Below are 11,782 nucleotides of genomic sequence, written 5' to 3'. Positions count from 1 at the left end.
CCAAGGCGCAGATTTATAGACCATCGACACAGCAACCACACCTCTCACAACACCCACTGTCCTCGAACTGGCGCTCCAGGCAAACCACATTTTCTGGGGCCCCAACGCTGGTATCAAATTCGCAGACGATCTCTCGCCCCCCGAGCCCTTCTTCGACTGCAACTCTCGCGCTGCCACAGACCAGCCAACCTTCGAAGAAGGGATCAGAAACACTGATTTACCACAGCCTCGAGATCCCCCAGTGCATAAGCCCCAATGGCGGGAACCTCGCCGATTTTGCGGCTCAGGTGTGTTCCGATGCCAGAGCCTATGGTATAATACCTGCTAACGGAAGTAGATGACATGTCTTTTTTGGTTCGAGTCAGCCGACGAGCTCAAACAAGCCGAAACGATTCGATCGAGACCGCCGACGGCGCCTATCATTCGACTGCCGGCTTTGGCACGACCGCACGACCAGTTTCGAAAATGGGTCCTCAGTATCCTCTCAACGACTCAGGTGACACAAAATGTTATTCTGCTGGCATTACTCTTCATCTACCGCCTAAAAATGGCTTCCCCGCAAGTCAAGGGCCGTGCTGGAAGCGAGTATAGGTTACTAGTTGTTGCCCTGATGCTGGGAAACAAGTGTAGGTCACACAGACTACTGGAAATAGTTTGATACTGACGCGCAGAAAGTTTTGGATGACAACACGTACACGAACAAGACTTGGGCGGAGGTGTCCTCGTTTGCGGTCAAGGAAATCCACGTCATGGAGGTAGAGTTCCTGAGTAATATGCGGTATAATCTTCTTGCGTCGAAGCAGGAATGGGATGCATGGCTGGAGAAGTTGGGATGTTTCCACGACTACTATGAGCGGGCTCTGCGCCTCCCAATGTCGCCAATCCACATGCCCTCACCGATGAACAACATGATCAACTCACCTATGGTCTCGCCGACAAACACAAGCGCTCCCGCCCTACCGGAAATGGGCCCGACTACGCCCACGATCACGACCAATCTCTCCCCGACGTCGGGTCGCTCGCAGAACTGGCCGGCGTACCAGGCGAACGCACTATCACCCCTGGCCGCGAAGCCGACTATGAATCTCGGCCCAACTCGTAAGCGGAGCTGCGAGGAGGACCAGGCCGATCATCCGGCTAAGCGCTTTGTGCCATTATCGCGGATTCCTCCGTCCGCTGTAACGCCCATGGGCCCTCAATCCCAGCCTAACCAGCAACCCGCTCCGCCACTTACTCTTGCTACAAACCAACAACCACAGAGTCTCCCACAGCCAGCTCCATACTCACAAGGTAGCTACGCACAGGGTGTGGGAGCTCCAGCTGCGAGTCAAGTTTCACTTCCACCGTTGCAGCCGGGGATGCGCGCAATGTCTACCGTATACCAGCAGGGACCGGTTAGTATTCCCCCGCAACAGAGTGTCGCGACCTCGACACCGGCGCCTGCACTGCACCAACCAGGCCTTGCGGCGACGCTACCCAGCCACGCACCGATGGGATATGGGAATGGGGCCAAGAATCGCAGCCCGGGAAGCCTCGCCCCGTTCGCGGCGTCACCGATGCCGGACCAATTTGGAGCAGGTTCTGGTTATCATACACCGATTTCGAACTCGCCAAGCTTCTACCTGCAACAACGGAACAGCCCATACAGGCCTATCCGGCACGTCAACACTCTCCTCTACCCGCCCCCATCGGCATCTCTGGATCAGTATCACTTGTCGGTACCTATACAACCTACACAGATGCACTACCAGCCCCTGGGACGACGGCACGACGTCAGGACTGGGGTGGTCCCCGAATTCATGGTCTTCAACCGAACGCAGCCTCCACAACTACAATCGCAAGGCGCACCGCAAGGACACTATCCCGCCTAGAGGTGGTAGAAGGATTCTTCTGTGTGACGAAGCTGTAAACCTGCAGGGCATCTCAGAACGCATACGCACAGGTGCGGGATGCCCTGGGGCACAGTCTGCCCCATCTCTTTACTCTGCTTTTTAGATTTGTTCTTGTTCGATTACAATTAGTTTAGAATTTCTGCACTGCATCGCATGGCTGGCATCGGTTGGGGCGTTGGCATAATCAAGGTCTTTTCTGCCTGCTTTGTTTCTGGAGTCGTGGCAGGCTTTCGGTACAGCGTTTCTATAGCGCAAGAGAGCGCACACAGGCAGTCCCGGAGTTTGTCCCTCTGTTTTTTTTTTCAAACGAGGGAAAAGGCGAAATGGAGTTGCGCACAGTTATGGGAATGGCGAAAGGCTCAGAACATGTCGAGGGATCGTCATTACTACACAAGAGATCCAGATAGACATGGCTTAAGCATATACGGGCCTAGGTCCTGGTGGACTGATAGAATGCGCCATCAGCAATGACGACGGCGTTGGCTAAACCAGGAGGTTTCAGGCCCCGCAACAGAGATTATTGAAATTGCCATTAATCCGTACTCGTACATGAACTGCCATGGTGGTGATGCGATTTTAAGTATTAAACGAGTGGAGTGGCTTGGTTATGCTCGTGTTCCAGTGGAGCGTTGTATCTTGGCGCTACGTACCATCGCGCAGGGGGCCTCGTGTTTGCTTGTCAAGCACTCAGGCGCTTAATTGCCGTATTCGACTTGTCTGTGAATGCCAATCTATTAACGTATTTGTACTAATCACCTGTAGGTATCGGGCGAAACAATGAGTGGTCGTACGAGTGTGTCTACGTATGTAGCACCCATGCATGCTGGCTTTCCACAAACGGAGTAGTAGCTGAGACTCATGGCTGAAGGGAGGAACCAATACTGTTGCAAACCTCACAGGCGGCCTTTGTTTCTTCGATCCTTGACTCAATTCGGAACAAGGCTCGTGGCCAAAAAGCAAGGATGCTGCCCAGGTGTTTTTGTCAGCTTATCTGACGGGAAAATACGACCGACAGGGATTGTGGAAGGACAGCTGGGCAGCAGCCGCAGCACTGGGCTGGGCCTGGATGGATTTTCGCCCGCCTCCACACCCAGCTGATGCCAGCCTGCCATGCTGGGCCTCTCCCTTTTCCACGGCAACGCACTACCACCACCACCACTGCTGCTGCACCACAGCCGACTCCTCACCCGACGCACACCAGCCTGTAGCGGGGATCCCGACTCTCCATGGCCAACGTCCTGCCTCACACTCGCTTGTTTTGATCATCATCCGTCGCTTGACTATACGGCATAGCATCCTCTCGCTGCATCGCTCTGGCCTCTTTTGTTCAACGGTGGTTTCCCATTCTGCAGGCGAATTCCCTTTTCATTCGGCCGTGACCCCTTAAGCCCCCCAGACACGGTGTGGAGTTTCACCAGCATTCCAGCCTTTTGAGTTCAGCCCTCAACCGTTCCAGCTGCCTCGGGCCCTCTCAACTTCGCGTGACGCGTCGTAGAGACCGAATCGAAGACCAAGTCGACGACGACAACGGTCCCGACGACCGCCCCGACGACAGAGCCCTCGATTGTCGCTGACCTCGCCCGACTCTTGGAACGAACCCAGCGGCATATCTCGAACCGAGTCACCACCCCGCTGCACACGACGCGGCTTCGTCGACCGGCTCGACATCGCCCATCATGTCGGGCTTCGGCGACTTCACCTCCATCTGCGAGAATGCACCGCTCCCCATGTGTGCCTCGTTGGGCCCAGTGCTCTCGTCCTCAGGCCGCGTGGGCATCGATGCCGACTGCTTCGCTCGCAACATCGAGCTCGCCAACACTATCATCTTCGAGGGCGCCGCCTCCGTACTGCACATTGTCGCCCTCGTTATGACCATCATCATGATCCTCCACGTCCGCTCCAAGTTCACCGCCGTGGGCCGCAAGGAGATCCTTACCTTCTTCTACCTCTACATGCTCCTAACCTTTATCTCGCTCGTCGTTGACGCAGGCGTCGCGCCTCCGGGCAGTGCACCCTTCCCGTACTTTGCAGCGGTGCAGAATGGGCTGAGCAGCGCCGTCGTTACGGCTCTTTTCATCAACGGCTTTGTGGGCTTCCAGCTTTATGAGGACGGGACGCCCCTGTCGGTGTGGCTGCTACGGGCATGCTCGCTAGTTGCGTTTGCCATCACGTTTCTCGTCTCGCTCGCCACCTTCAAGTCGGCCGTGGGCCTGAGCCCGACCAACACGGTTGGCATGTTTGTCGTCCTCTACCTGCTGAACGCTGTCCAGCTCTTTGTCTACGTCGGTATGCAGATTCTGCTAGTGACGCGGACGCTGCACGACCGCTGGCCGCTCGGTGATATTGCCTTTGGAATCTTCTTCTTTGTCGTTGGCCAGGTCATCCTCTACGCCTTCAGCTCACGTATCTGCACGGCTGTGAGCCACTACTTTGACGGCTTGCTCATTGCCACGGTGTGCAATCTGCTTGCTGTGATGATGGTATACAAGGTACGTTTTCCGTCTCGCTTACCTGTGCACTGTTGCAGGAACTAACGCTTTGCCACAGTACTGGGACTCGATCACTAAGGAGGATCTCGAATTCTCGGTCGGCACGAGGATGAACAACTGGGAGGTTAAGGAGCTTCTACCCGAGGAAGAGCGCCGTGCGACGGTGTACATGGAAGACCCGTACGTCCACACGAGCGCCTATGACGGCCCCTACTCGCCCACGACGGCGCGGTTCTCGACAAAGTACTGAGCGGTTGGGGAGCATATATATACACGGCATGACTATCGGGGACACAGATTGGGCGGGCGTACATGGGTTTATTGCGTGGCTTCTTTTTATCGTGCTGATTGGGCTCGATGGGACATTGTGCTTCTGCAATGACCGGCGGTTGCGAGACGGCATATTGCACGGCGTTTTCTGTTTTCGTCTTTTCCCCGATTCTCCACCATTTGATATAGGGAGGATGTGCATCGCTTGCAATCTGGACCAAGGGCAAAAGAAGGCGACGTGGTCTCAGGGACGGCGGAGCATGTGTAATCATGGTCAGAATCCTCTGGGCCACCTTCCCATTAATAACCTGAATAGCTGCGAGGAGGCATGGAATTATACTATATATATACCATCCTATTAGAAAAACGTAACATAACGTGAAGGAACAAAGGAATACGCAAATAGACTCCTGTGTGTGGGTAGGATGTCTAGTTGATCCGTCAAGCGTACCCTTTACTGCATCGGGCATGGGCTCCGCTATGACGACCAGGGTCAACGAACAACACCAGGACTCTCGGTTTTTCTTTTTAAGCGAGAACCGCGAGTTGGGCCATTTGACTGGGAAATTGAACGATAAGCCACAGCCTTCCAAGATGGGTAATGGCCGGCCAAACATGATTCTTAACGACATGATTCTAGAGCGCACCTCGGGAAAAGCCATAGGAGGCATGGAAGGTACCTGGTAGGTTATTTCCGGCTAGTGGAGTGAGTCAGAGTGAGTCTATACTAGCAGGTATGTGCTAGTATTACTAGGGAGGTACCTACCTACTATAGTTCTTGATGACGGCTGCGAGCACTAGGTACTCGTTAGGCAGATAGATTAGGAACTTATGGAAGGAGAGCATGGAGGAAAAGGGCGCGTGTAATATCCGTACACCGCCTGTGTATCCTTTCAAAAGCCATAGCTTGGGGGCGTCTCAGATGGGCAAGCAGGCCGTCAAGGGGCATCTCTGTCTCTCTTGTTGTTGGTAGGCATTGGGGTCCATTGTGTGCGAGAACTTGTCTCATGTTCGGGAGGTTCCCTCCGGAAGGCGGTCGCTGCGGTCCGGCCTTTCCTCAGCTGCCTGCGTGTGCCAGAGGGACCAAGTTGTCGGGAGCGGTTCGCGGTCTTATTTCTATTGTGGGACAGCGCTGACGTCTTGGCTTATGATGCGAGTGGGGAATAGGATACTACCTGGTTGGAGACTAGAGCGCCTACTGCGCCCTAGTCCGTAAGCTCCAATTTGCAAATATGTAGCTGCGAGGACTTGGGGAGAGTATGCGAGGCGCAGCTGGTCCCGGGAATACGGTTGCATATCTGCTGGAAATAGGATGTCGCGTCCTTCCTGATAAGACGCACGGGGGTGAATAAGCATAAGCGAAGTTGGCGAATACTAGTGTACTAGCACGGATCGTACGGATCGTTCATGCTGTGCCTCTCGGATGGGAAGGGAAAGGCCCGTTGGACAATCATAAGGTACATATATAAACTATTACTACATACTATATAATACTAGTACCTATACTAGTACGTATTAGCCGATGTGGATGGAGTGGAGGTGATAGGGGGTCGAGGCAAATCGAGGGTGTTGGACTATGCGCTGCTGCACGCGGCCTGGGGGAAATTTGAAATCGAGATGGCGCCAATAGTGCACGGTCGGACCAACAACTTGTTAGGTGAGTAAGGTATGAGTAAGTACTTTGCCCATTACTTGGCTGGTATGTACTACTATTACGAATAACAAGCATTCAGGCGCCCACGGGATTTGCCGTTCGTAAAGCACCCTTTTTATTAGGGGCACATGTATATTATCCATGGCATCGAATCAGGGTAGTACTATCGGTCATGGTAGTACTAGTACTGGGACGCATGGTGGGGGTCTCCCTGACGAAACATGCATATCTGATACTACACGGAGTACGACGTACGAAGTAGTATTAACGCCAATTTGTTTCGCACTCTACACGTACCTATGTCTCTCCGAACTGCTTTGGTGACGATTAACAGGACTTTTTGTCAACGGAGAAGGTGACGCTCGGCGCATTATGGTGCCACGGACCAACTCAAGCGAGGTTTGCCACCATTCGGATTGCCACGTTACTTACTTTATTAATCTGCGGTGGATTGTCTGCAGTGCGTATCCTATACTAAGTTGGTCATGCTTTGATGGCCATGGTCGCACCCTGGATCGGCTGAGCTGACCGGGGCACAGCGGCTAAAACTATTGCTCAGCTACTAGTACGTAGGTAGGTAGGTAGGTACGTAATATCGAGGCTACTCGCTTTCTGCCGTGCACGGCCTGTACTCGTACGAGTACGGAGCAATCAAGGGCGGTGTCGCACTCGTTGGCGACCTGTACTATTGTCAACTGTCATTTTCTCGAGCAGTCGCGGGGTCCAGCCCTGCCGCCTGGACACCTATACGAGTACGTACTATTAATAATATGTATGTACCCGGGCGCGGCCTATTGTCCCGTCTGGGCCCGAGGCTTACCCTGCTTTTGGTCCGCTACGAAGAGTACGAATACTTCCAAGTTGGGCGTTTGCTTGCGCTGTGCTTCAATGTTCTGATGGTCCCAATGGCCAAATGGCCGTTTTCGTCACAGCTTAATTCGCGACTAGTGGGACCGTGCGTCGCACTTCCTGGGACTAGTAGTGTCCGTAGGCGGGTTTTTTTTTTATGGTAACCCTGGCATGCATGGCCAGTCTGACGCCTAGCCTACCCTCCTATGAATACGCTCCCCATACCTGATCAAGTACCTTGCGTGGCTAGTGTGGCAGTAGTACCTGCCTGCTCGCTAAAGTGCCTTACATCACCTCCAGGTACTATCACTGCGCCTGGTGGTCTGCAGTACCTACTTCGTACGCGACTTGCTCCGACCTTATGGTAGGTACCACCTACCCAGATCCATACGGGTTCCTTCCCTCGTTTTCAATTCTTATCCGTCCTGGCCCCCTGCTGAGCTTTTTTCTCTTGGCTCCCGTCTGCACCTCGGACTATTCGAACCCCCCCCAGCTGCGCAGACCTTGTCTAATCCGTTCAGCCGCATATGTCGATTTCTCTTACCAGCCATACACATACTCCTTCCCTTCACCTTCTTGCACACTTTTGCGCGACGCACCTGTAAACACACATCCGATAGTCCTCCAGAGCCCACCGGCGTCTGGAACTCTGCTAACCAAGCCGTGACTCGTCGCAAACGCGGTGGCTTGTGTTGTCAGCAAGACAAGACCGAGCTCTGGGACCCTGCGAAGCCACTCTGGTGCCATGGGTTGCACGTCGTAGGGCGCTGCGATCGGTTCTTGTAATTCTACGCGGGATATACCTGGCTGAGTTTGCGCGCCTCCTCTCAGCGTGGCGGTTGCCGTCATACGATTCACATTGTCGTTCACCTGAGACTTTCCATGGTCTTGGGGGACAAAAAACAGCCTCAATGAGATAGCGCGAGAGGCGGGACCAAATCACCACCAACATTACATTCAACTCCAACCAAGCGAACATTCACAACATCAAAAGCAAGCAATTCTTGATTCACGCATTCACCCCACCAGCGCCTTGTACGAACAGCATCGGTAATTTTTGCTCTCCTATGAATTCATTATATCCTTCTCATAGAACTAACGCCGTACTAGAATATAAAGTCAAATATACGAGCCTTTGTTGAGCTGGGGTAGAAGATGGAAGACGAAGGCATATTTGAGTCGCTCTCATCCGATGAGCACCGTGCAGTGTGGGAGGAGACGGAGCAGAAGTTCTGGGACCAGTTCACGCAGGATCAGCAGGCATGGCGAGCTGCTCGTGAGCAAGAGTATCGGGCCGCCAGCACCGACCTGCGTGTCGCGTTGAGCAGCTTAACCGGCCAGCGTAACACGCTTCATGAGACACAGCTTCGCCTCGCTAGAGAGCTGGCAAAAGTGGAGGAGGAGCTAGGAGCCGTGGGGGCGCGATGCGAGTCCAAGTCGGACGAGCTTTCAAGCCTGGATGAGGAGTACCGCCGGCAGCAGGCTGCCCAGGTGGACCATTGGGAGCATCAGGCGAAAACCATGACAAACTTCTTTCGCAAGAAGCGAGGCGATCCACCGTTACCCGACGCAGAACCAGGTGCCAATGGCTATCACACGCCTTCCGAGCCCATGGAGGGCGTTGAGCGGCCAACGAATGGCGCCACGAAGGACGCGCCGACACCTGCTGAGGAGAGTGAGACGCTTGTGGATGTTGTTGACGCGGACGGGAACGTTATTGGTCCCGTACAGCGTATCGAGCCATGGAACCAGTGGGTAGAGGCTGTCTTGAAGCTGCCGATACAGCGGCCCGTCAAGATTCGTCGTGGTCGCCGTTTCAATGAGGAGCACCTCGCCACCATCTACGACCGTTCCGAGGCCAAGGGTGTCAAGTGGCTGTCCTGCATGATCCAGGCCATTGGTGCAGTGCAATCGAAGCGATGCCTGTCATGCGACAAGAATCAGGGCGCATTCGAGAATTGCATTATTGTCGGAGGCGATCTTCTGCAGAAGTGTGGGAACTGCGAGTGGAACCGTCAGGGCTGCCACGGTGCGTCTGGAGAGACAATCGATGTTGAAGCTGCGGAAAGATTGGTACGGGAACGAGAGGAGCAGGAGCGCGAAGCCCGTGAACGTGAAGCCCGTGAACGCGAGGAGAGGGAGCGTCAGGAGCAGGAGCGCCGGGATCGCCGGGAGCGTCAGGAGCGCCAGGAGCGCCAGGAACGCCAGGAACGCCAGGAACGCCAGGAACGCCGGGAACGCCAGGAACGCCAGGAACGCCAGGAACGCCAGGAACTCCAGGAACGTCAGGAACGCCTGGAACGTGAGGAGCGTGAGGAGCGTGAGCGGGCGGAGAGAGCACGTGAGGAAGAACTCCGTGTGCAGAGGCAGCGCGAGTTCGAAAGAAGGCAGTTCGAGGACGCACGCCGGGAGATGGCACTTCGAGAGGAGGAAGCTCTAGCGAGGCGGGCCATGGCGGCCGAGGCAGCAGCAGCTCAGTCCGCCCAGTGGCGAGCTTTGCACGCCGAACAACCCACTCCGACCAAGCCGCCCATGGGGGTATTGAGAAGGCCTCAGGGGCCTACCGATAGGGATATCTTGATGAATCACGTCGTGCCCCCACCGCCGCCGTTGTCGGATACGCGGTTACGACAGCCGCTTCCCGTCAATGCCCCGCGCGAACCCATGAACTATGCTGTCACGGGTGGCTTTACACCAGCAAACCAGCGCAGTAGGCCGCCATCCCAAGAGATGCTCACGCCCACAACCCGCTCCGTGGAGCACTCACCGCAACCCCTGGATGAGAAGCCCGAACAACCCCTCACCGAGATCACTAGAGAGAACCTCATCCTCCGTCACGACGGCAACATCTACACCTACCCGGAATGCATGGTGGGCGTCCCTGTCACTAAGATCCACCCAGGTCACCCGTACTGGGACCCTGAGTGGAAGGATGTGCGGGTCGAGATCTTGGATGCGCGGGAGCGCTGGCGCCAGAAACACCAGGCTGCAATCGACGCCGAGGCGCGGCAGGAGAAAACGGGTTCATCTAAGTACCAGATAGGGCGGCAGGTTAACCGTGGCACCAAGATCCTCGAGTTCCTTGACGAAGAGACCCAGATCAGCCCCTACCAGCTCCTCGCCAAGAAGTACATGCACTCCTCCAAAGGTGGCATCACATCGTACGACACACTATTTCGCCTCTGCGAGACCTTGTCCGAGCTGTCCAAGTTTAACCTCGACATTGCACCTGTGGACTGGATGCGCCATCGACTGCATGAGATCATGACGGAGCAGAATGCCGACGGCGAGAAAAATTTCAACCTGCCAAAAACGGTACACGACTTCTACCACGACCCGAAGCTGACGGCGCTGCGACACAAGCATGGGTTCAAAAATATCGGGCGTCCTTCTGGGCAGACCAAGGGAGGTGCACAAGGTGGTCGAGCCAGCCTAGGTAGTGCGAATGGAGGTACGCCGAAGCCCAAGAAGAGGAAGAGCCAGATCTCGCTGATTGGCACCCCAAGAGAACATTCGTATGTGGAGTCGCCACTGGGAAACCAGATGATTATCCACGACGAGGGCCCATTTCTGGCGGCGAGATCTCAGCTGGCTAAGAGGCCTAAGATGGAGATGGAGCTGCCACCGGTGACTGGTACCGAGCTTCCTGACTATTCGGATAGGGATTCCGTCCTCGAGGAGCCTCTGCGCAGAGAAGATTTCCGACTGCTCCAAGTCCAGTCCCGCCTACATGCCAGTTCGACCCAAGACACCCAGTACTGGAGTTGGTTACCGGACCAGCGCAAGCTGCAGCATCGTGTTCTCCAGAACACGAACCCTATCCATTGGGGGTCGCTTAAGGAGCCCTTTGACTTTAGTCTTCGCCTGGATGAGGTAGCCGAGGTAGGATACGACATGGCTACGAACCGTGTGAATATCCACGTGTCGCCTGATCGAGATTCAGCGGCCTCTGTTGTGAGCTGGCGGAAGCGCGGCGACCTGATGGCGGAATTCAAACGATCGCGTACGCTCAGGCGGTTTCTAGGCTTCTGTGATGCCCTGCGGGTGACCCTACAGGAGCTGCCGCCGGGTACACTCAGCCGTTGGGACGAGTTCCAGTCAGAGCAGCGGTCGGGTCGTGAATCAGAGCCTGCTGCCGTGACTGCTGCCGCGGCGTCGTACTGATCGACTCCCTTCCTCTGACATGGGGCTCTTCCATCCTGGAGAAGAAAGACTTGGGCTGGATTATGGTGCTGCACAATTTGGGGACTTGCAACACTAGAATTGAATATGGGATATACCAACCAAAGGAACACGGTTCTCCTACGCCACACTCTCTCAAAAGCTAATCTTTTCATGGCTTTCTCATCTTTTCTCTTCATGGGGGTTGTACATATCTGGGCTTTGGACCTTTTCTTTGTCACCACTCGATACCCAACGCAGGAAAGGGGTTATTTAGACCACCAAGGCGTTTTAGGAGGAAATATATATGTATTTACTGTAATAACTTTTTTGCTTTAGTTTTTCTATTGATCGTTACGATTAGAAGTCAGACTATGGTCGTCATCTTCCCAGGAAGAATGCTTACCTATCCTATGGGCCATGGCTGAACAGGAGCTAGGTTAGCGAATGAAACTGGATTCTAACCT

General features: G+C 54.7%; 2 protein-coding genes across 2 annotated transcripts; both read left to right on the top strand.

Annotated features, from left to right (window-relative positions):
• Nucleotides 1-3,568: 3,568 nt before the first annotated feature.
• CHS7 (chitin synthase chaperone-like protein Chs7) lies at nucleotides 3,569-4,631 on the top strand (the record flags this gene model as incomplete). Its single annotated transcript, XM_083197095.1, has 2 exons — nucleotides 3,569-4,381; nucleotides 4,440-4,631. 2 exons carry the CDS (start codon nucleotides 3,569-3,571, stop codon nucleotides 4,629-4,631), a joined length of 1,005 nt encoding a protein of 334 aa, XP_083046563.1.
• A 3,678-nt stretch (nucleotides 4,632-8,309) lies between these two features.
• ACO1O0_007726 (DUF3716 domain-containing protein) lies at nucleotides 8,310-11,318 on the top strand (the record flags this gene model as incomplete). Its single annotated transcript, XM_083197094.1, has 1 exon — nucleotides 8,310-11,318. One exon carries the CDS (start codon nucleotides 8,310-8,312, stop codon nucleotides 11,316-11,318), a length of 3,009 nt encoding a protein of 1,002 aa, XP_083046562.1.
• Between the last annotated feature and the right edge of the window lie 464 nt (nucleotides 11,319-11,782).

Source organism: Amphichorda felina, assembly GCF_050947745.1.
Source record: "Amphichorda felina strain 45539 chromosome Unknown scaffold_8, whole genome shotgun sequence".
NCBI classification, from domain to species: Eukaryota; Fungi; Ascomycota; class Sordariomycetes; order Hypocreales; family Bionectriaceae; genus Amphichorda; species Amphichorda felina.
This window is presented reverse-complemented; position numbering and strand designations above follow the sequence as displayed.